Source organism: Haliotis cracherodii, unplaced genomic scaffold (assembly GCF_022045235.1).
Source record: "Haliotis cracherodii isolate W230 unplaced genomic scaffold, xgHalCrac1.p SCAF_6, whole genome shotgun sequence".
NCBI lineage: Eukaryota > Metazoa > Mollusca > Gastropoda > Lepetellida > Haliotidae > Haliotis > Haliotis cracherodii.
Window position 1 is genome coordinate 37748730 of NW_027266319.1, and position 23660 is coordinate 37772389.

At 40.7% G+C, this 23660-nt stretch overlaps 1 protein-coding gene across 1 annotated transcript in view; it reads left to right on the forward strand.

The window, feature by feature from the left end:
• LOC139446027 (uncharacterized) overlaps window positions 1–23660 on the forward strand; it is a 59268-nt gene that overhangs the window by 27414 nt on the left and 8194 nt on the right. Inside the window, exons 7-17 of the mRNA XM_071227291.1 lie at window positions 1438–1596; window positions 3550–3661; window positions 5551–5685; window positions 6334–6435; window positions 8114–8226; window positions 8902–9122; window positions 11067–11226; window positions 13198–13470; window positions 14828–15029; window positions 15717–15862; window positions 20296–20457. Of these exons, the coding sequence (XP_071083392.1) occupies window positions 1438–1596; window positions 3550–3661; window positions 5551–5685; window positions 6334–6435; window positions 8114–8226; window positions 8902–9122; window positions 11067–11226; window positions 13198–13470; window positions 14828–15029; window positions 15717–15862; window positions 20296–20457 (1785 nt within the window). The remainder of the gene's footprint in view (window positions 1–1437; window positions 1597–3549; window positions 3662–5550; window positions 5686–6333; window positions 6436–8113; window positions 8227–8901; window positions 9123–11066; window positions 11227–13197; window positions 13471–14827; window positions 15030–15716; window positions 15863–20295; window positions 20458–23660) is intronic.

The following is a 23660-nucleotide window of genomic DNA, read 5'->3' on the forward strand; positions in this document are numbered from 1 at the left end:
TTCCCAGGTTGATGGTACACAACTGTTTATTTGGTTACATTCTAGGTTGAACAAGCAAAAATATTATTATTATATATATTTTCATAAGTCATTGCCTGAGAGCAAATTCTTTTATTCTTTTAAGCCTTATGTCGACGTTTGATTGGTCAGTAAAATGTTAATCAAAACCAAGGGCGGGTAATTTGGGAATGGGTCAAGGGGTTAGTGTAGGTTTTCGTAAATGCGAGCCCTGGAGATATAGTGGATGCTCAACATTGAAAGAGGCAAGATAGCTTTCATCTCAAATAATACAAAACATTAAGACTGACAGGGCATTAAGCATTTGTGAAATCAAGAGAAGGCTATCTGCTCAAAATTGATTCATTGAAATAGACTCAGAATAGAACCTATGCACATCATTAATGTGATGAAGCTCAAATACCAGCCAGGAACCTGTCTGTCCGAGGAGAGCTTGCAACACACGTCACATTTGATGCACATTTGATAGGGTATCACTAAGCAGACCTAGGAATTTCTGTGTGTGCACAATTAGTGTGTGTCAGACCCGTGAAGATCCGGGATAGAATAGGTCTTCAGCAACCCATCTGCTTGTGGTAAGGGGCGACTAACGGGATCAGGTGGTCAGGCATGCTGACTTGGTTGATGCATGTCATTGATCCCAATTGCGTGGATTGATGCTCATGATATTAATCACGGGATTGTCTGGTCCAGACTCGATTATTTACAGAGCGCAGTCATATAGCTGGAATATTGCTGAGTGCGGCGTTAAACAACAAACCAAACCAAAAACCAACAAAAGGAGGTAGGTGTATTAAGACTAGAATTAAACACTTTGCAGTTGTAAGGACTCTTGTAAGTAGGATTGGTTGGTTGGTTTTTTGTTTAACACCGCACTCAGCAATATTCCATATATATGACGGCGGTCTGTAAATAATCGAGTCTGGACCAGACAATCCAGTGATTAATATCATGTGCATCGATCCACACAATTGGGATCGATGACATGCATCAACCAAGAAAGGGAGCCTGACCAAACTGACCAGCCTTTTATGACAAGCATAGTCACCTTTTACGGCAAGCATGGGTTGCTGAAGACCTATTCTACCCCGGAATCTTCACGGGTCTGTAAGTAGGAACTAGGGTTAGAAATAGATCACATATTATTCTTTTGGAATGTGTGATCAACATTCTAGAAAATTTAAATCCAACCTTGCACATATGGACCAAATGCTTTCATGAAATGGTACTTTTACAGATTGATTCTCATGGTTTTTAGTCACTGTATTGTCTGGTCCAGACTCGATTATTTACAGACCGATGATAGCTGGAATATTGCTGAGTGTGGCATTAAACAACGAACAAACAAACAAACAGATGTGGTAAGGTAATTCTGATTGCAACAGATATAAACAATACACTTCCTTGACCATTGTCCAGCTACCCATCGGGCCGTCCAGCAGTGGTGAGCAGTGGGGCCGGGTACGGCCGGCCAGGCTACTACACCATAGCCTACACTGATGATCTGGACATGAAGATGCTGGCCTGTTTCACACCGGTTGGGAAAGGGTGCTGTTATCATCCCAATGGTGTAGTCAAGTGAGTACGCCTTTGCCATCATACTTGAATTTATTACCATAACGTTCGAAATAACCGAGTTCATAAAAATTGTATGCGCACTTGTGCAAATATCACTTCACTCACACCAGTGTATTGTTTACATTATCCAACGTCATTGTTGACGTCATTTGAATCTTATTGTGATGTGGGGGCATGGGTGGCCAAGTCGTCTAAGGCGCCATGATTCGCTGGGCAGAGTTGCGTCCCTTGGGCACGCCAAAACCCCATGATTGTGGGTTCGAATCCTGGTTCGCCCTGATTATGTTTCTAAGTTTGTCAGCACCATACCCATGCTTGTGGGTTTGACCGAAGTGGTAAACGTCTGAGACCTGCATCACTTCGGGCTTTCCTCCCAATGTGCTGACACGCCGCAATATAACTGGAATACTGTTAAAAGCAGAGTTAAACTTAACTCACACACTCACTTATTGTGACGTAAGAAGAGAATTTATACTGCAATACGCTTTTCAAACGATACACATTGCAAAAGATTTTGTTTCTAGTATATTTGGTAAAACAAAGTTTGGGTATTATATGTATCATTTGACCTAAAGCTTCACAGAAATTCGTTCACAAATAATGTTTCCCTTCAAAATTGATTCACAAAATGGGTGAAAAATTTGGAAGAATTTGATCTCCGAGTATCCATGACAAACAAATGGTGGTGACTAATCATGCTGTGTAATAACTTTAGTGTGTAGGAAATAGGATCTGCATATACAATCGGTGTCAAACGCTTTAGCAATACAGGGTCTTGCCAATACACAGCCCTAGTTTGCAGATATGTCATGCAAGAAGGTTTAATTTGATGACCATGAGCAGTCTTTGTCAAAAACTTCACATCCTTTTCAGTAGATTTCAGTGTTGTCATATGGACAATATTTAGCTGAACTGACCAGACCGAACCGAATTTTACTACACTGTGGCTTTAGACTGATGGATGAAGTTGCAGACTGAGGAGTTGACCATGGCTCCATTTCATTGCTTGACTTAAGGCTAAAGGAAATAATAGTCTTGGTTCTCAGGCACCACCCACATCAACATAAAGTCTGCTGCACGTTTTGTTTTTATTTCCATTTTCAAAAGAATATACAAATCCTAATACTCAAACACAATGCACAAACAAAATGAAAAATGGAAACAAAAACGAAACATGCATTGAACTTTATGATGAGGTGTTTGAATAAAGATCAAATTTCAATCAACGTCAGTGTATGCATGACAAGAATGTTTTATACAAGTATTTTGCCAGGGCTACGGTCAAACTATTCTCAATTGGACATTTGGACCTATCTCTTGGGACCTACAGCGGGTACTTGGGTATGGTTGGTTAATAGTGGGGTGGGTACCCGGGTAGTAAATTTGGACTCGTCCCAGCCCTAATCTGACGTATATATTCACAGCTGATAGAGAAATATTATACAAACCCATGAAGTATTGACGATACTACATAAATCAGTGATTTCTTGCCACCAGATACAAGACATTCCACTCGATAAAACAGTTTATATTGAAGTCCTTATTAGTATGTATATACAGGAAGTTAAATGAAAATAGAAAATATTCCATACAGTACATTTTCCTTTTAAACATGTTAAAAACTTTTTATAATTTCTGTTAATATTGTGTTTATATGTGATATTTCATCCCAATGCCTCTTCCATGCATTAGAGGCACAAGGTCAAGTCACTTAAGGCATCGTAATATGCTGTGCAGAGTTGCTGCCCTTTGGCAAACAAGGAACCTTGATCGTGTGTTTTCTCGGTTTGTCAGTACCAAACCCATGCTCGTGGGTTTCACATGGGTAAACATCTGAGACCTACATCACTTTGGGCTTTCCTCCAACATCAAGCTGGTGTATATAACTGCAATATTGCTCAAAGCACTGTTAAACCCATTCACTCGTGTTATGTGTCTGACTGTGTGCTGCAGGTTTTTAGCAACGGAGAAGGGAGGCCATTTAGCAGAAGACGATGGAACAGTCTCCCGAAAATGGAAGTGGCCACATGGAAATGTGAAAATAACATCACCAGTCAGTTTCCAGGTAAGATATCTTGCTGGAAGTTTAACTGTCATTTATAATACCGTATACGACGTAATAAGCGTCCATGGCAATATTTGCTAATATATTGGCTGGTGAGCAATCCCAGTTAGCACCCCTTCCGATTGATCAATGTACACAGGACTTATCTATTCTTGTATAATACGTGTGTTATATGCATCCTTAATGATGGGAAATTAAATTCTGGAAAAATATATCTGTCATATGTAAACATTTTAGGCTGTCAGCATAAACCACGAAATTTACGATCTTTAAACTCTGTTGTTTTTCACCAAAATAATGTTCTTATAAGAGCCCCCTATTTCTAATTTTGAGAGTGCCCTGGGCGCATATTATGTCGAATACGGTAAGTTTATTGAAGGATTTCATACTAAGAAGTGTTGTTAAATCTGAACTTCATCAATTCAATAGATCTCCCAAGCGATGTTAGTTTATGGCCTAAGGCGAACTTAGCTAAGTAAAACTTACCTCTAACGCGTAAGGGGTACTTATGAGAGTCATATCACTGTAGTGTGCTGATATGTGATGTGTGTGTGACAGTGAGCACGGGAATTCTGCCTTGGACTTTTCTCCAAAGTGATTTTAGATATCAGGAAGGCTTCTTTCTTAGTTTGGCATCTTCCTGAGGCAAAGGAGTTAACTGACTTGAAAAGTCCAGTTTCCACCCTTGCCGAACTAGGCTGGAATTACTGGGCTCGATCGTTGCGCCACCAGTGGCTATTACCAATTATGTCCCTTCTAAGCCTCTCCTATGGACCAATCAGATTCCACCTCTCGTATCACTGTCGTTTGCTTCACACAAAATGGTGGCACCCAGTCAGGACGATCTGATCGATAATCAAGATCTATATTGTGATAAAACAGGTCTTACAAATGCATGCATCAAATCACGTGAGCACCTTTATTATAAACATGAAAGGATTTGGAAAATATCTGCTGAAAACGAATTCGCGATGCACATTCTTTGCAAACCCTGCAATCGACCGAAATCTGCACGACAGTTTACGAACCGGATTTTGATTTTGGTGCGCAATTTTGATTGGACTATGCATAGACTTGTTAGTCCAGACAAAACGTAACTCCATAATACCAGCCTAGTTTGGCAAGGGTGGAAACTGGACTTTTATAGTCAGTTAACTCCTTTGCTTCGGGAAGATGTAGTTTGGCTGCTAAGATCGCTTTGTCGAACTGGTGAACGGCAGAATCCCTATTGACACTGTCACACTGGTATGATCAGTTTCTCAAACGCCATGTTTAGCATCATGTTCAAGATTATTGCCCATATATATATACACTTGTGTGTGGCCTCTTGTACCAGTTTTATAGTGCTAGCCCACTGAGATACCATGCCACAGTTTAAGATGGATACCCCACTCAGACACAGTATACTGACTCCGAGCCAAATAGGCCTTGTTGTATCACCTAAAACTGAACATTAGGCAGGGTAACAACAAGTACCATCATTTAACATCTTTTGGTATGATGCGGCTGGGGATCGAACAACAAACCTTCCTCTCCTGAGCAGATGCTCTTTCCACTAGACCACAGAGGCAAACACAGCAATATGTTGGAATGATTGTTAACTGCAGAAAACCTTATCTGTCATCCTTGACTCATGCTTTCCTCCTCGTGGAGATGCCAGGATAGAACTGAACCCCTGTAACCCATGCTTGTCGCAACAGTTGACTAAAGTGGAACCTTTGGTCAGGCGCATACTTTCCTGGACTGGTTTGTCTGGCCCCAAAATTATCTACAGATTCTGTGATACAGCATTATTGCTGTCTGGTGTCCACAACTACGTCTGCTTCTAACTTTCATAGCTATTTTTTTCATAAGTAATTGTTGTTGATGTGTTTATGAATGTGTTCCAGATAAACAGTTTCCTGACGTTCCGCTGCGTGAGCCAAAGCTCCATGGTGCTACACTTCAACTGTATGAAGGAGAGTGCTAAGTTCCCCGTGGGGCCTGTGCCCGGAGCTGTCGAGCCACGACAAGGAGATGAAAATGTGAGCAAATCAAACATGTTCATTTTATGAAGTTTTTAGAATGTATTTCTATAAGGAATAAAAAAGAATTGGGAATAAATGTGCAAATTCTTAGTTCCTTATCAATAATGATGGATATATCATCATCATCATTATCATCAGCATAATTGTCAATGACTTTATCCTTCCCCTCATCCTTCATCACCTCCTCCTCTTCCTCTTCCTCTTGCTCCTCCTCTTCCTCCTCCTCATCCTCCTCCTCCTTCATCACCTCCACCTCCTCCTCTTCCTCTTTCTCCTCCTCATCCTCATCATCATCATCAGAGCCATCTCGCCTGAGGATCAAGTGGTCACAATGTGTGATCTAGCTGCTGTTGTGTCAACATACCCCGATGCTCATACAGTCAGCCTCTGGTTTTATGGGCCAAACTAGATTATTTAAAACGGCAGTGCTACAGCTGAAATATTGCTGTCATACTGCAGCATTAAGTAACATTCTTCATCCTTATCAACATCAAAAACATTGCTGATGTAAATACATGTATTCTTAAGTCTTACAGCACCGTCATGAATGATTTGCACAATAAATGTTTATTTCCCTGCTTATCTTTCTCTGTGTTGACGTCAGCCACCCTGTAGATGTGTAATGTATGCAATGTATGTTTTCAGGAGCAGCTACTAACAACTTTCACCTTCTCATCACGAGCTGCCAAAGAACTACTCAGACTTTTTGCACCAAAGACTAAAACAAAATCAAAATCAAAGAAAAAGGTGACACTAACAGTTTTTTTGCATATCTGGAACACAAGACTAAACCAATCAGTTTTCACCACTTCACACTTTAATCAATCTTTAGAACAAACACTGTACACGAAGTATCAGACGTGAAGATTAGCATAGACATATCAAGTGAGTGAGTATAGTATTACGCCGCTTTTAGCAATATTTCAGCAATATCACGGCGGGGGACACCAGTAATGGGCTTCACACATTATACACATGTCAGGAATCGAACCCAGGTCTTCAGCGTGACGAAAGAACGCTTTAACCACCAGGCTACCCGACCACCTAGACATATTAAATAAGTGAGTGAGTGAGTATGGTTTTATGCCGCTTTTAGCAATATTCCAGCAATATCACATTGGGGAACACCAGCAATGGGCTTCACACATTGTACCCATGTCGGGAATCGAACCCGGGTCTTCGGCGTGACGAGTGAACGCTTTAACCACTCGGCTACCCCTCTCTGAAACAGACTTTATGAGAAAGCTTATTTTTTTCTCTTTTGGAGGCGTTTTTATCACTATGAAAACCTTAAGGAAATAGATGCGCACATGAAATATTTGGTGTCTGTTAGCTATGTTCCTCTTTTTAAAGTAAAATGTATAAAAGTACCAAGTGACAAAATAGCTCATATATGTAAAAAAAATTGTGCAAAAATATCTGATCTTTTACTCATAGATCTGGGACAGAATTGGTCTTCAGCAATCCAGGCTTGTCGCAAGAGGCGAATAACTGGGACCGGGTGGTCAGGCTTGCTGACTTATCATTGTATCCCACTTGCGTAGATCAATGCTTATGATGTCAATCCCTAAATTATCTGGTCAAGACTCTATTATTTACAACCTCAATATTGAAGGAATATTGCTGAGTGTGGTTTTATACAACAAACAAATTTCACTTGAACATAGAATGTCAAATATAGATATTTCCTTTTGTTCTCAGATATTGTCTAGGTTAAATATGAGTGAGTGATTAAGTCTGTACATGTATTGTTCATTGTCCAACCAGTCTGATATTCACTGCAAATAGTGTTAAAATGAACTACAAGCCTCACTGTATTGAACATAAGGCTAACAAAAATAATAGTCTTGGTTCTTAGGCACCGCCCACATCATCATAAAGTCTGCTGCAGGTTTTGTTTTAATTTCTATTTTTAAAAAATTTTAAAAAATGATAATGCTTAAAAACAATGCACATAGCACATAGTTACTTGCCTTTACATGCACACTGCATTACTGCGCATCTTGTGTTATGGTCATGGCTGCAATAGGAGTTGATATGCTTGTTGATGTAGGGAGGCCCTTTCCCAGGTTGATGGTACACAACTATATATTTGGTTATATACTAGTTTGAAAAAGCTAAAAAAACATCGCCAACCCGCACTGTTTTCGAAAAAGCCATTGCCTGAGAACCAATTCTTTTACTTTTTTAAGCCCAATGCTAGGAATAGTTCTGTTAACATTATCCATACATTATCACTACATCATTGTTGATGGGTGTCTTTATGATGAGATCCCAGGACTTGTGTGTCACATGAAGTGTATTGCACAATAACACTGTTGTGTTTGTTTTCATCACAGTTTCATGATATCAGTTAATTCTGTATGATCAAGAGGTGTTTGTTAAAACTATTGTTCCATCAGTGATGTGAATGTTGTGGCTCCAGGATAAGTACAAGGGTCAACTCGCCGAGCTCCAGAAGATGATGGAGGTCCAGGACCAGATCCAGTATGATACGGAGGCTGACAAGGAGCTTGCCCGGCTCCAGAGGAAGGCAAGGTAAGGTGGACGGGAGTATACAGATGGAAGGATGGGCTGCATGGCTGCTTTCAAGGAAAGCGTTTTTCACAAATTCACAGTTATATGTGATCCTTTGCATTTTGAGGTGTTATTTTACTCACAAAGCATATATTGAGTTGCAATATGCGTCATAAACAATTTCCTCTTCCATTTTCTTCAATTTGTTTTTTCTAAATTGAAAATGATGGATATTATTGATGGTCAAAGGGAAGACAACTCTCTTTCTGAATTGATTGGTGAAATTCATTAAGATATTAATCAACACTAAGGGAATATGAGGGATTATTAGTAAAATTAGTGGAAAACATTTCTTTGAAAATGATGGACATTTGAATTAAGATTGAGTTTGAAATAATCTCATTTGAAAATAAAAAGTTATTTCTTAGCTCTCACAATGTTTTGCTATAGATGTTTGAATTTCATTCCATATTCCCAAAGAGACAATATTGGATCTCCAATATATGATTGATATTCTTAAGCATTTAAATTTGTTTTATTTGGGTACCAAGTTCCATATTTTGTCTGCATCCAGTCACATTTAAGTTCTTTATATTATATCAATCGACTGCATTTTTTGAAGGCATGAATCACGTATCACAGTCTCCGATATTTGGCATTCACATTTTTTGCACTGTTTGCGTTTTGCCCTCACAGAAACTTAGTAGATGATTGGCTGGAACACTACCGTCTAGCACTGGAGATGTGCACACCTACACTCAACTCCCTGCAAGACATGCCGTCTGTACGGCACCGATACGCCCAGTCGGCTCGACTAGCCGGGGACGTTGTCGGCAGCACCAGGAGAGGGTCAGTGTCCAGGTCGCCGGACACAAGTAATGTATTCCGGACACTGAGAGCCCCATCCGCTCCTGCAGGTAATGGGAGATAAGGACTGATTACAAAGTTCTGATGGGGTTTAACTGAGTAACAAAACTCTGAATTCAAGTACAACATAAATTGACGATGAAATACTGCTGAGTGTAAAAATAAAATAAACTGCTTATTGTAATAGTTGAAAACTGATTCATTTTTGATACCACTAGGCATTAGGGGATTAGTAGCAGTATCACAAGGGGTACATGTGATTTTATGCATTCCTTGTTATGTTTTATACCATGAGCCGTCTTACCGACGTGTTTTAATATGACATTGTGAAAGAGTTAAAACAAATTCAAAATTGGTAGAAAACAGCTGTTCAATTGATCCGAGGTTCACTTGCGCTATGTCATGTGACTTTCATTGACTCAGAAAAAGCGTGAATCTTTTTACTTCGAAGCAGGTTTTAAGGGATATATTCTCCCCCTTAGAAATCCATTAGCACTTCAAGTTGCTAATGTTCACATTTCTTTTGGACTATGCACACATTCATTTCGAATTCTTCATGTTTGAGTAAAAAGATAACGCCTCATCAACTTCAGCATATGCATGATTAGATCAGCATCTTGTACAGAGGAAGATCAGTTTTCAATTTTTTTGTGTAACAATTATTATAAATATTAAACTTTATTCACACGCACACTCTCTCACTCTCGTATTCACGTGTTGCTATGGAGTTGCATGGGTATGGTATGGGACCAGTGTGGTAGTGATTATGTGGGTCACTGGTATGTTGCTCAAGGCTACATGGGTAGTGCAACTACTACCTCTGCAGAAATTCTGAAATCAGTCATTATGCTTAAGATCAACCTCATTAGAATCAGATCTTAGAGCTCGCTACTGCTAAGCAAAGATCTGAGGACATCCCATTACAGGTCACTTCAGAATGACCCTCCACAAACTTTGACCAACCAGTAAAATGACTTACAAGAAGTCGTCATTAGCCAACAAGAAAGCAGCCTTCTGAAGCTTTACAGCGCTAGTCTCCAGACTATACTTCCAGACTATGCTTTCAAAAATATTGTGACAAAGTTCTCGATTCCCAATCTGAAGGGGCTTTCAGGGAGACTAGTGGTTAAAGCGTTTGCTCATCACGCCGAAGACCCGGGTTCGATTCCCGACATTGGTACAATGTGTGAAGCCCATTTCTGGTGCCGGAATATTGCTAAAAACGGCGTAAAACCACACACACACACACACACACACACACACACACACACACACACACACACACACAACACACTCACTCACTCACTCACTCACTCACTCACTCACTCACTCACTCACTCACTCACTCACTCACTCACTCACTCACTCACTCACTCAAAACTGTACAAAACAGTTTTCAGGAATGCCATATAGATGGCCGAGATTCAATTGTAGTACTTCCCATGGCACTGAAAGCCTCTTCCGTTGCAAATGTTCATCGCATTGAAGAGAGATATAGACCACGATTTTGAAGGAATCAGTCATACAGCCAATAAGTTTCATTCCGAATACCCCCATGTATATAGTTTGCATGATTAGAAAACAAATTCTGACTTTACTTTCATTTTCCCGATCTGGTAAGCTACGCTCTGAAGGTGGTTCTTATGTGACATGTAATGGGATACCCCAGATCTTTGTTTAACAGTAGTGAGAACTAAGATCTGATTTTAATGAGATTGACTTGAATATGGAGAGAGTTTTGTCGATTTTATTTATTATGAAGATAATATGTTAGTTTGTTGTTTACGGTGAAGTCAGCAATATACCAGGTATTTGACACCTCTCTGAGTAATTGAGTCTGGAACAGACAATCTAGTGACTGACATCATGAGCATCGATCTACACATTTGGGATACTATGACATTCATAGAGCCTGAACAATGAACACCAAGTTAGTTGGCTTGTCTTACGACAAACAGTAGTTTCTTAGGTCTAATAATAACATATTATTTCAGGGAATCAGAAGAGAGATTCATCAATGGTCGAGAGTCGTCAGCCATCACCTCATCGGTCTGTGGTTAAGTTTGAGGAGAAGTCAGAGATGTACACATACGGACAGGGAGATGAAAGGACAGTGTCTCCTACTGCTGTATCTGTCTTGAGAAGATTGTCAGAGTTAGTAAAATTGAAGTCAGGGTTATTTAACATTGAAGTCAGAGTTAGTTAATGTTAATGTCAAAGATAGTAAGCATTGATGTTTGAGTTTGTGAACATTGAAGTCAGAGTTAGTAAACATTGCTGTCAGAGTTTGTAAACATTGAAGTCAGAGTTAGTGAACATTGATGTCAGAGTTTGTAAACATTGAAGTCAGAGCTAGTGAACATTGATGTCAGAGTTTGTAAACATTGAAGTCAGTTATCAAACATTAATGTCTGAGTTAGTGAACATTGAAGTCAGAGTTAGTGAACATTGATGTCAGAGTTTGTAAACATTGATGTCAGAGTTAGTAAACATTGCTGTCAGGGTTAGTGAACATTGAAGTCAGAGTTAGTGAACATTGAAGTCAGAGTTAGTGAACATTGATGTCAGATATCAAACATTAATGTCTGAGTTAGTGAACATTGAAGTCAGAGTTAGTGAACATTGATATCAGAGTTAGTAAACATTGATGTCAGAGTTAGTAAACATTGATGTCAGAGTTAGTAAACATTGCTGTCAGAGTTAGTAAACATTGCTGTCAGGGTTAGTGAACATTGAAGTCAGAGTTAGTGAACATTGAAGTCAGAGTTAGTGAACATTGCTGTCAGGATTAGTGAACATTGATGTCAGAGTTTGTAAATATTGATGTCAGAGTTTGTAAACATTGATGTCAGAGTAAGTAAACAATGAAGTCAGAGTTAGTAAACATTGTTGTCAGAGTTTGTAAACATTGATGTCAGAGTTAATACAATGGTGTCAGAGTTAGTAACCATTTGGAATGGAACCTGGGTTGTTGGTGTGGGAGCTGAGAATGATCCATAGACAAGGGCAATAATAATATAGCATCGTGAGCATTCGCTTGGAGAGAGTCTGATGCATTATAAATGGACGTTTATTATTGTTGTTGTTTTTGTTAATGGTATTGTTGAACTGCAACATTAATCCTACTGTTATTGTGCCAGCCATGTTATTTCTCCACCATTCTTCACAGACAAGATAGACACAATTTTTTATGGATAACAACTTCTTTAATACTGTAAAAGGCGACGTTTTGGATTTGGTGGTGGAGGTTTTATGCTCTTTGATTCTGGTGTTGATTGGGCGGGATGTTTCACCTACGTAAGATTGCCCTTCCGCATCGCCCTCCCGTTCATAGGAAAAGCCTCCCACATCATCAGCCGCCTCCTCAAACAGCAAGCCAACATCGACACCCACTTCACCAGCTCCAACTCCCTCAACACCCTGCTAAGAGCCAACGGCAGGAACACATCTAAACCCCAAGAGGCTAAAGGTGTAGTCTACAAAATTGACTGCAACTGTGGGCAATCTTACGTAGGTGAAACATCCCGCCCAATCAACACCAGAATCAAAGAGCATAAAACCTCCACCACCAAATCCGACAGCAAATCAGCCATCTCGGACCATATCATCAACTGTCCCAATCACATCATCAACTGGGACAACGTCCAAATCCTCGCCAACAACCTCCATGACTTCACCAAAAGAAAACTAACAGAAGCAGTCCATATTCGCCGCCACAAGCCATCAATCAACAGAGATCAAGGCTATTTCATCCCATCCGCCTACTATGAACTCATCAACCAATAATCACCTGTTTATTGGCTTCATGCCCCTATTGGCTTCTAGCTATGTGTTTTCTGCCCATCGTGTTGTGATAGCATAATCCCTTTGTTGTCACACCTACCTATGTTATCCCACTCATGTATGCCCTTGTTGTTACTGTTAATCCTCTATTGTTATCATCCACTTGCTATATATATTCTACACTATGTCCCTCATTCAGTCTTGCTTGACAACGGTATAAGGATCTATACCGAAACGTCGCCTTTTACAGTATTAAAGAAGTTGTTATCCATAAAAAATTGTGTCTATCTTGTCATCCGTCAACTTCTAAGTAATGCCTATCAAACAATTCATTCTTCACAGAGTTGGTACCAGAGCCCAGTCAGCTCACGGTCATTGTAAGTCTCCCACCCGACAGAACACCAACATGTCCCTGCCGGAACGCATCCGTTCTGCCACCTTGTACCACAGCACGTGTCCTCTGGCTGTCAGACAGTTTGCCATGACGGGGGTGAAGAGTCAGTGTCGATGTAACCGTTACGCCATCCCAAACATCACTGATATCGAGTTTGACGAGTTCATCCTCAGGGAGGCCCCACCATCCCAGCTCCAGATTGTGTGTGCTGTGTCCTCTCTGTAAGTGATGCTAATCATTGTTTGAGACTTACATATGGTTAAGACTATTTTTATTCTTGGGTACGAATTTTGGTAAAACATTGTGGGAGATGTTTCAGGGTAAGAAGGACAATCCTGTTTTGTTTCTGTTCTGAAAATTGGCTCAGTGTACCATTCCATCAGTCTGAATAAATGGAGTATTAAGTTGTAATGTGTGTTATGAGAGTAACCTCCCTTTCAACATGGACGAACAAGCACATTCATGGCAGACATGTTTTTTGAGTCATTGAACATGTCAGGGGTTTGTAATTACCATTTATTTTGCGGTCTGTAAGGCAAGTTATACGTACCTTGAATTAAGGGAGTTCCAACGGGGTCGCCCTGTACACAGGTTAGAAGAGTTTTGATGTTTTTCCCCCCAACACAAAGAGCATGTAACACCAGAAATTCCATGTCAACAAATCTGTTCTCAAGTACTCAAATTAATCATGTAATTACACAGTCTGGTTATAAAATGTGTTCACTGTATATCTGGATTTATGTTAGTAACCTATTTGATTAATTTCATTCAAAATTTTGTTCAATATTGTTTTGGCAAAAGCGTGTGAAGTGATCAGGAGATCACCGTTAGTTACAGCAACTACGGTCAGATTACCGCTATTGATGCCTTGAAACGGATTTTAGTTGACAAAGAATGGACATGTATATATCATAAATACCATACTTTGACTCGTTGACAGTCATATTTGTGGTAGTTTCGTCCATTATGTCAACATAAAGTATTCGCCATCGTGAGCAGAGGAGCATCAACAGTGATTGGTCAAATTGTTCCATACGTAAAAAATATTCGGCAATAACGATCAGCTGTACCAAAGTGGTTATTAATTATTTCAAATATATGCAGTAAAGCTGCAACTAAAATAACATGATATTGGAATACTTTATTCCTGATAATAATAGTGAAATAATAGTTTTATAAACAGTTCAAATCGTATCAAATTCCTTTCAAATGTTTCATTATAAAGTAATTTTTGATCAAATCCCTGGAAGATTGGGAGAAAACATGTTGACAGCTTATTGCAGTTTCCGGGTTAGTTTACGAGAAAATACTCACAGTAATCTTAATCTCTGCATATAAAAAAATGCCTAGCGGAACAGAAAATATGATTCAAAAGGTAAATCATCATGTCTAGTGATGTTTTATTTCAAATTTCAAATTTTGTGTTGACCAAGTTTAATTGTTATCACCTGTTCCTTTACCTCCATATACTGAAGTGATACGATGTAATGTGTTTCTATGAGCTGGGTAGTTTTATTAATTAGCAACGCCTGATAATTCTCTTTCCCTGATGCTAACCTCCCCTTTCCACCCCGGCAGCTACCCCCATGCTACAGGGGCTGAGGACATGTTGAACCATCTGTACAACAACATGAACAGGAACCGGACACGCCCGTGCACCCAGTGTCGGGGCGACACGTACAGGATATTCAAGTACGATATCAACACAGCAGCAGACATGTCTGACCACACTCAGCCCCTACTCCTCACCAGGCACAACGTGGTTCCTGGAATGTTCCTGGTAGGTACTGGAATTGTCTTTGATGTAGGGGTGGCAAGAATGTTCCTGGTAGGTCCTGGTGATAGGTCCTGAAATTGCTTTTGATGTAGGGTGGCAAGAATGTTCCTGGTAGGTCCTGGTGATAGGTCCTGGAATTGCTTTTGATGTAGGATGGCAAGAATGTTCCTGGTAGGTACTGGGGAAAGGCTCTGACATTGTCTTTGATGTAGGGTGGCAAGAATGTTTCTGGTAGGTACTGGTGATAGGTCCTGGAATTGTCTTTGATGTAGTGTAGCAAGAATGTTTCTGGTAGGTACTGGGGATAGGTCCTGAAATTGTCTTTGAAGTAGTGTAGCAAGAATGTTTCTGGTAGGTACTGGAATGTTTCATTACAAACTGTTAGTGTCAGAAGTCACTGTCTCTTAAAGTTCTTTCATGGGACCCGAGTTGGAATAGCTCCACAAACCTCTTTTACTTGTCTGAAGGCAACTGAACTGGTGGACATGCTGACTTGGATGATTGTGTGACATGGTACCTTGATGGTGTGGTACTCCTAATATCAGCCCCTGGTCTGTCTGGCCCTGACTCTTTACAGGCCTTCAGGATATGGCTGGGATATTGTTGATTGTAATGTGGAACAACTCAAACACTATGCACCATTCAGATTCACTGAAGAACACAACTGAAAAAAACTTTTTTTGTTTACAGATCTATGCTGATGGCCGCCTCCTGTTCTGTGATCACATCTTCAATGGCTATGGCAACACCAGCAGGAAGGACTTCAAGAAGCAGATCATGAAATCAAGGCTAGACTCACTGCAGGGCTTCTCCCTTCCTAAAGATTTCAGATTTAGGTGAGTAGCACATTTGGAACAGTTATCACCTGAATCGTATGCCTCAATCCAACCAGCACCTGTCTCAGCATGCTACTCCATACAGGCGTGGGGTAGCCCGATGGTTACAGAGTTCACTTGCAAATACCCCAGGTTTTATTTCCCCCATGGAAACACTGCGTGAAGCCCATTTCTGGTTGCCTCTGGTGTGATATTACTAGAATATTGCTGAAAGGGGCATGAAATGATACGCACCCACTCATGAAGATCCGGGGTAGAACAGGTCTTCAGCAACCCATGCTGGCCTTAAAAGGTGACATTGCTTGTCGTAAGAGGCGATCAGGTGGTCAGGCTTGCTGACTTGGTTGATGCATGTCATCGTATCCCAAATGCGTGGATCAGTGCTCATGATATCAATCTCTGGATTGTCTGGTCCAGACTCGATTATTTACAGACCGCCGTCATATAGCTGGAATATTGCTGAGTGCGGCATTAAACAAGAAACAAACAAACAGTTACTGCTTGCTCCATTTTTGCTAAATTGTCCTCTCAAGTGACACAATCCTCTCTCAGATCCATCCTACAGACTCAAAACATTTGGCTCGAATTCCATCCCTCTTCCAGCTGAAACTCTGTTACAGAGCTAACCTCAAAACCTATCTGTGTGCTAGCTGCTATAACAGAGTTTATAATCTCTTTTCTCTCAAACTCAGTATTTCAATGCATAATTTTACGTGAGTTTTGTTACATTATTCTTTTTTGTTGCACTGTGAGCAGTTATTCTTGTCTGCTTTAAGCGCAATTTAAATGTACATTATTGTTGTTGTTGTTGTTGTTGTTGTTGTCATTTATCACCTGAAATAAAGACTTATGGTATGAGTGGACCTTTGTTGGTCAGTGTTGGCTGACCATAATGTCAATGTTTGGAGACCACCTCGGTGAAATGTTTGCCCTCCGAGGAACATTGACATAATATACTTCTGGAATACCAAACACTGTAACACCTCTGATGTAAAGCTTCTCAAGATAATCACATTCCTAATCTAAATCTAAATGTAAATCTCCCACCCTAGGCTACAGGTTTGTGAGGTGCTGTCGGTCTTGACATCCTCAGTCTGGGCTTAGATATGTAGAACTATGGCCCATGTCATGGTCATATAGCATATATGTTTGGTTGTGGAGCACACCTGCCCACCTGACTGGACAGCATAGTATGTGATGATAGACATCCTCAGTCAGGGCCAAAAATCATAACAGCAATGCCCTTACTTTGTATTAAATAGTTTTATAAATAACAATCACATTACAACGAATGAATGCCTTGTCTGATCCAGTAGGAGGAATGGTATATTTGTCTGGATTACTTTTATGTGTTATGAGTAATAAGAGGATTATATCATAGGATATATGTGATCTTTTCAGTGTTTGTATACAAGCAGTAATATATTACATAGCTGTCTGGCAAACTATGACCCATATGTCTGTGAACCAGGCTAATGTAGCATTGCTACCAGAGTAACTCTATGTTACTGGGAGTCCATAATCATATCAGAATAATTATCTTGTTATTTCCTGATACAGTTGGCTATGATCTATTTCAGCCATAAGCACATCAGGGTAACTCTGATGTAGAAGCATGGGTATACTAACTTACACCTCTCCTGTAATAACCCAACCCAAACCCAAACCCAAACCCAAACCCAAACCCTCACTGCCAATCACCACCACTACCACCTCCACCATCAACCCCACTGCCACTCTCACTGCCAATCACCACCACTACCCCCTCCACCATCAACCCCACTGCAACCCTCACTGCCAATCACCACCACTACCCCCTCCACCATCAACCCCACTGCCACCCTCACTACCAATCACTACCACTGCCACCCTCACTGCCAATCACCACCACTTCCGCCCTCACTGCAAATCACCACCACTGCCACCCTCACTGCCAATCACCACCACTGCCTCCCTCACTGCAAATCACCACCACTGCCACCCTCACTGCCAATCACCACCACTGCCTCCCTCACTGCCAATCACCACCACTGCCACCCTCACTGCCAATCACCACCACTACCACCCTCACTGCAAATCACCACCACTGCCACCCTCACTGCCAATCACCACCACTGCCTCCCTCACTGCCAATCACCACCACTGCCACCCTCACTGCCAATCACCACCACTGCCACCCTCACTGCCAATCACCACCACTGCCACCCTCACTGCCAATCACCACCACTGCCACCCTCACTGCCAATCACCACCACTGCCTCCCTCACTGCCAATCACCACCACTGCCTCCCTCACTGCCAATCACCACCACTGCCTCCCTCACTGCAATCACCACCACTGCCACCCTCACTGCCAATCACCACCACTGCCACCCTCACTGCCAATCACCACCACTGCCACCCTCACTGCCAATCACCACCACTGCCACCCTCACTGCCAATCACCACCACTGCCACCCTCACTGCCAATCACCACCACTGCCACCCTCACTGCAAATCACCACCACTGCCACCTTCACTGCCAATCACCACCACTGCCTCCCTCACTGCCAATCACCACCACTACCACCTCCACCATCAACCCCACTGCCACCCTCACTGCCAATCACCAGCACTGCCACCCTCACTGCCAATCACCAGCACTGCCACCCTCACTGCCAATCACCACCACTGCCACCCTCACTGCCAATCACCACCACTGCCACCCTCACTGCCAATCACCACCACTGCCACCCTCAATGCCACCCTATATTCATGACGCTGAAATTAAAGCACCCCTAATTCTTCTAACAGTTTTTAACTGCCTCCAAGTTCACCTTTCAGTTCAGTGCTAATTCCACACTAAATTTGAAATTTCAAAATATGTTCAGTCCTCATTTAAGAAAGCTTAAAGATCACTCGATCAGAGTTTCAGATGGGTTGATTTTCTGGGACAATAACTGATTGTCATCCGAAATGTCCTCAAGATTTTTATCAAATTTGGTTATGAAATAAAAAAATAAAAAGCTCTAATCATGAAATGTCCTATTTCCATTTGTCTCAAGCAAACCCACAGCTTGACATTGATAGGTGACCAGTAATGAACTGTACAATAAGTTGTGTTACTGATTATGTGAAGATCCAAGATAGAATTGGTCTTCAGCAACCCATGCTTGTCATAAGAGGACCCTAGCAGGTTCAGGTGGTCAGGCTCACTGACTTGGTTGATGCATGTTGATTGTGTATATCAATGCTCATGTCAGGCACTGGATTGTCTAGTCTAGACTGATTTACAGACAACCATCACATAGCTGGAATGTTGCTGAGTGTCGTGTTTAACAACAAACAAAATAAAGCACCCCCACTAGGGCTGGGACAAGTCCAACTTTACTACCCAGGTACCCACGCCCCTATTACCCGACCCTACCCGGCTACCAACTGTATATGTAGGTCTCAAGATATAGGTACAAAATGTCCGATTGGGAAGTTTTTTAACCATAGCCCTGGTAAAACATATCAGATTCATATTCAGTAGTGCTGTGGATACCCAGGTCCTACTGAGTACCCAACGACCCGGGTACCCGAGTTACCCGTACCAGCCCTAACCCCCTCCCCTATCTTAGATGGTATTCCAGAAACAACCTGTATCCCGGCAAGAGAAGGTCCACTGTATGCTTTGCTTGTTGTACGAGCTGCCTGGAGAGGCTTGGGTGGTAAGGCTCTGAGACTTGGATACTTGTATTCAGACCTGGACACGGAGATTGTTGCTCATGCACTTGTGTGTCTGGTCCTGACTTTTTTATTTACAGACCGCTGTGATAAAGCCAGCGTTAGAAATTGGCACTAGTCCTGTAGTCCTTGCAAAACTGACCAATAGTTAAGGTATCATGAGGACTAGTAGAAATTTGCCATTTTAAGGGTTTTGCTATATGTTATCATTATAAGGACTAGTGGACTAAAAATGTTAGTTTCTACCGCTGAAAGCTGGAATATTACTAACTGATGTAACACAACATTAAATCAGGAAGCACCCAGTTTGGCAAATGTTGAACATCTATAGTCCTGTAGTCCTTATAATCATAACATTTAGCAATGCCATTAAAAATGGCAAAATTCTACTTGTCCTTATGATACCATTGGGCAGTTTGGCAAGGACTACAGTACTGGTACCCAATTTTCGCTGTTGAAATCAATCAATGGTACAAATCAATGGCTGCTATGAAGAATTCCCTGTATGCTTGTCTCAGTAATCGCAGTGGTTTAGATTTAAATGTGATTGCCATGAATATATGCTGCACACACTCTTGTACTTGAATATAGAAATATTGAGGTTTTGAAACATGCAGAGACACTTTTCTCATGGAGTCAATAAAAAATATTTTCAAACCTGAATAGAGAGAGTGCTGGATCCCCAAGAAATAATTTGAGTAAATTTTTTCTTATTTTCTGCTCCAGCCCTAGTCGAGGTCGCCATGGTGCCCGGTCAGCGTGGGGTGGGGAGATCGGTGGCGCTGGGGTGGACAATTATGGCAGTCCAGGGACGTCGGTCAGTAACGCACTCATGCCAAGACTTCATTCATCTGACAGTGGGGAGGGGCCATCCTTAGACAAAGTAAAGTAAGTATAACAGCTTGTTGGAGCACATAGATGTTGTACCTTGCCGTGTCTGGGGAACTGTTTATTTAGTTTTGTGAACATCCCTCACATTTATCAGCATTTTCAAATTTATTTTCGTTCGTAGCTCAACATCAACATATTAACAGTTACATTGCTTAAGAGAATGATTGTATCTAAGCACTCACTAGTACTTATATGTAGGTTTACAGGTTTTCTTTTATGACAATAGGATTGGTATAAGTCAGAACAGAAATGTCGTGTTTATGTGAATTTCCTTTTTCAAATTCAAACTGATATGAGATATTTCATTCAAAATATGTGTGTCGAAAATTTGATGATAATAGAACACATTTAGTTTAGTTTTTCTGTTTACAAGATTTGAGTTGATAAAGTTTAAAATAATAAAAATGAAATCCTTGCTTTTGGAAATAGAAATCTAGTCATGTATGTCATAGTGTCTCGTATTTTAATGGTTATTATTTTTCACATTTTTCAACATTAGAAACGTTAATATTTCCTTTGCTTTGCCCATCTATTGCAAATGAATCTCAAAAACGCCTACAGTTTTTAATTGTTCCAAATTTCAACATTATGAAGTTTAATAAGTAACGTGACATGCGGACAGTTAGAAAGCTTTCTATCTGTTTGTAAAGCTATTTCCCATTTAACTGGTACAAGAAAAAGATACGACTGGTAAGTTTACTGGGGACATAATGTATGAGAATAATGTGGTATATCTATTTCCCTCCTATAGCCATGTGTTGGTAACCAGCTAGTGTATGCATCTCTGTTCATCTGTCAACACTGTGAGGCACCTGTAGCTGGCTGGGTTGTTGTACAATCAGACTCCACTCCTGTATACACTGGTACACCTAGCCTCATACATTAGGATGTTAAATGTGACTGAAATGGGGATTGGTTGGTTAATATGGTTGAATGCAGTTGGTATTTGGACATTGCACCAATGACAAGATCTTAAGATTCTTCATCTTGTTAAGTGCACCATTTCAATGCTGTTATTAATACAATGCCAAATATGAAAATATTGTACAAACTCCTTCATGGCATGTCTGCTTATATTCAGTGTATTTTGTTAGATATCAGTACATCATATTCCAATTGCGTGGATTGATGCTCATGATGTCACTCACTGGATTGGTTGGTCCAGACTCCATTCATTTACAGACCGTCATCATATAGCTGGAATATTGCTGAGTGAGGTGTTAATAAAGTTTGATCATTATTGATAAGAACAACTGTCCACATTATATTTCAAGTTCTGCATGCCACATGCACCATTGTATCATGACTAGATGGCATTCTCCAGTGATATTATATCTGTCTCACAACCGTTCACAATGGTAGAGCACCCATGAACACCTGGGGTAGAATAGGTATCAGCAACCCATGCTTGCCTTAAAAGGCGACTATGCTTGTTGTAAAAGGCAACTAACAGGATCGGGTGGTCAGGCTCGCTGACTTGGTTGATGAATATCATTGTATCCTGATTGCATGGATCGATGCTCATGATGTCACCTGATTGTCTGGTCCAGACTCTTTTATTTACAGACCACTGTCATACAGCTGGAATATTGCTGAGTTTGGCATGTCATCGATCTCAATTGCGTGGATCGATGCTCATGATGTCAATCATTGGATTGCCTGGTCCAGACTCGATTATTTTACAGACCACCGTCATATAGCTTGAATATTGCTGAGTGCAGCGTTAAACAACAAACAAACAAACTAACACAAAGGCTGAGAGGGTTACAGAAACACTATCAGTTCCAGATGAAATTTCAATATGAATATTCAATAAGACCCACACATCTGGAAACACATGTTTATCTCTTAAGTCAGTTGTACAAGAGACATTGAGAAGTACCAGGTATACAGCAGTAGTGTCTGTTGTAACAAACACCACCGGCCAGCAATGTATGTTTGCTGGGTTGTAATGCTGAGTCTGTTTTGTCGGTACCAGTCAGCCTTGTATCGTCCATGGATATAGGGAACTGTATCATTTGTGTCTTGTATCGTGATCGTGTCCATGGTGGCAATAACTCCTAACAAATGATTAATGGTTTAATATTTTCACAGAATTTATGCCTAACCAAACATGTATCCATTCTATTTGAGCATCTATTTTGCATATATTATATATTTGGAATTATACTGATGCATGAAAGTAAGGGAACATGTAACATCATTGTAAAATAATGTTAACTTTTTTCAATGCAAATCAACAAAATAGTATAAAAGACCCACTTGCACAAAGTGATTTTAGTTCTCAGACTATATGTGTGTGTAAAAGTATTGATATTAGGAGAGTCTTAGGACTGAGACTGCTTTGTGCACGTGGGCACTTTAGTGTACATTGACAATCTGTGGTTTTACGTTCAGATTTTAGGTTCTCCAGCTGTTCACATATTTCTTACCATCAGTATATGTTATGGTTCCTGTTAACCAATATTTAGATGGCATCGATATGTATGACACAAGTGTTGCTGGTGGATTGTCTTGAACATAGGCTTCATTGACCAGTGCAGAGAACGCCTGGGGGCATACTTTGCCTGTGATAATAAGCATTCAGATTTTGGGGATTTCTTTTTAAATAGTATAACCACAATTGCTCACTGAATGTTTATCAGTGACAGGATCATCTTCCCGAGGCAAGGGCGTTAACTGACTCTAAAGTCCACTTTTGCCGAACTAGGCTGGAATTCCTGACTTGATTGTAGTGCCACCAGTTGCTATTTACAAGTTATGTCCCTCCTATTGACCAATTGACATCACTTGCATTTGCTTCGAACAAAATGGCGACACCCAGTCAAGACAATTCAATCGATAATCAAGATCTATATTGTAATAAAACAGGCTTTACCTCGCGAAGTGCATCAAATCACATGTGCACCTTGATTAAAAACATGAAAAGATTTGCAAAATATCTGCCAAAACGCAGTTGGCAGTACACATGCTTTGCAAATCCTTCAGTCGACTGAAATCTGCGCATTGAAGTCCATGTTGTTTGCAAACCAGATGTTTAGTTTGTCACATGATTTTTATTGGACTATGCATAGACTCCAGCCAAAATATAAATCCAGAACTCCAGCCAAGGGTGGAAACTGGACTTTGATAGTCAGTTAAAGCCCTTGCCTCAGGAAGATGAGTCAGGATTGGGTTACTAAGTATTACTATGTCCAGCA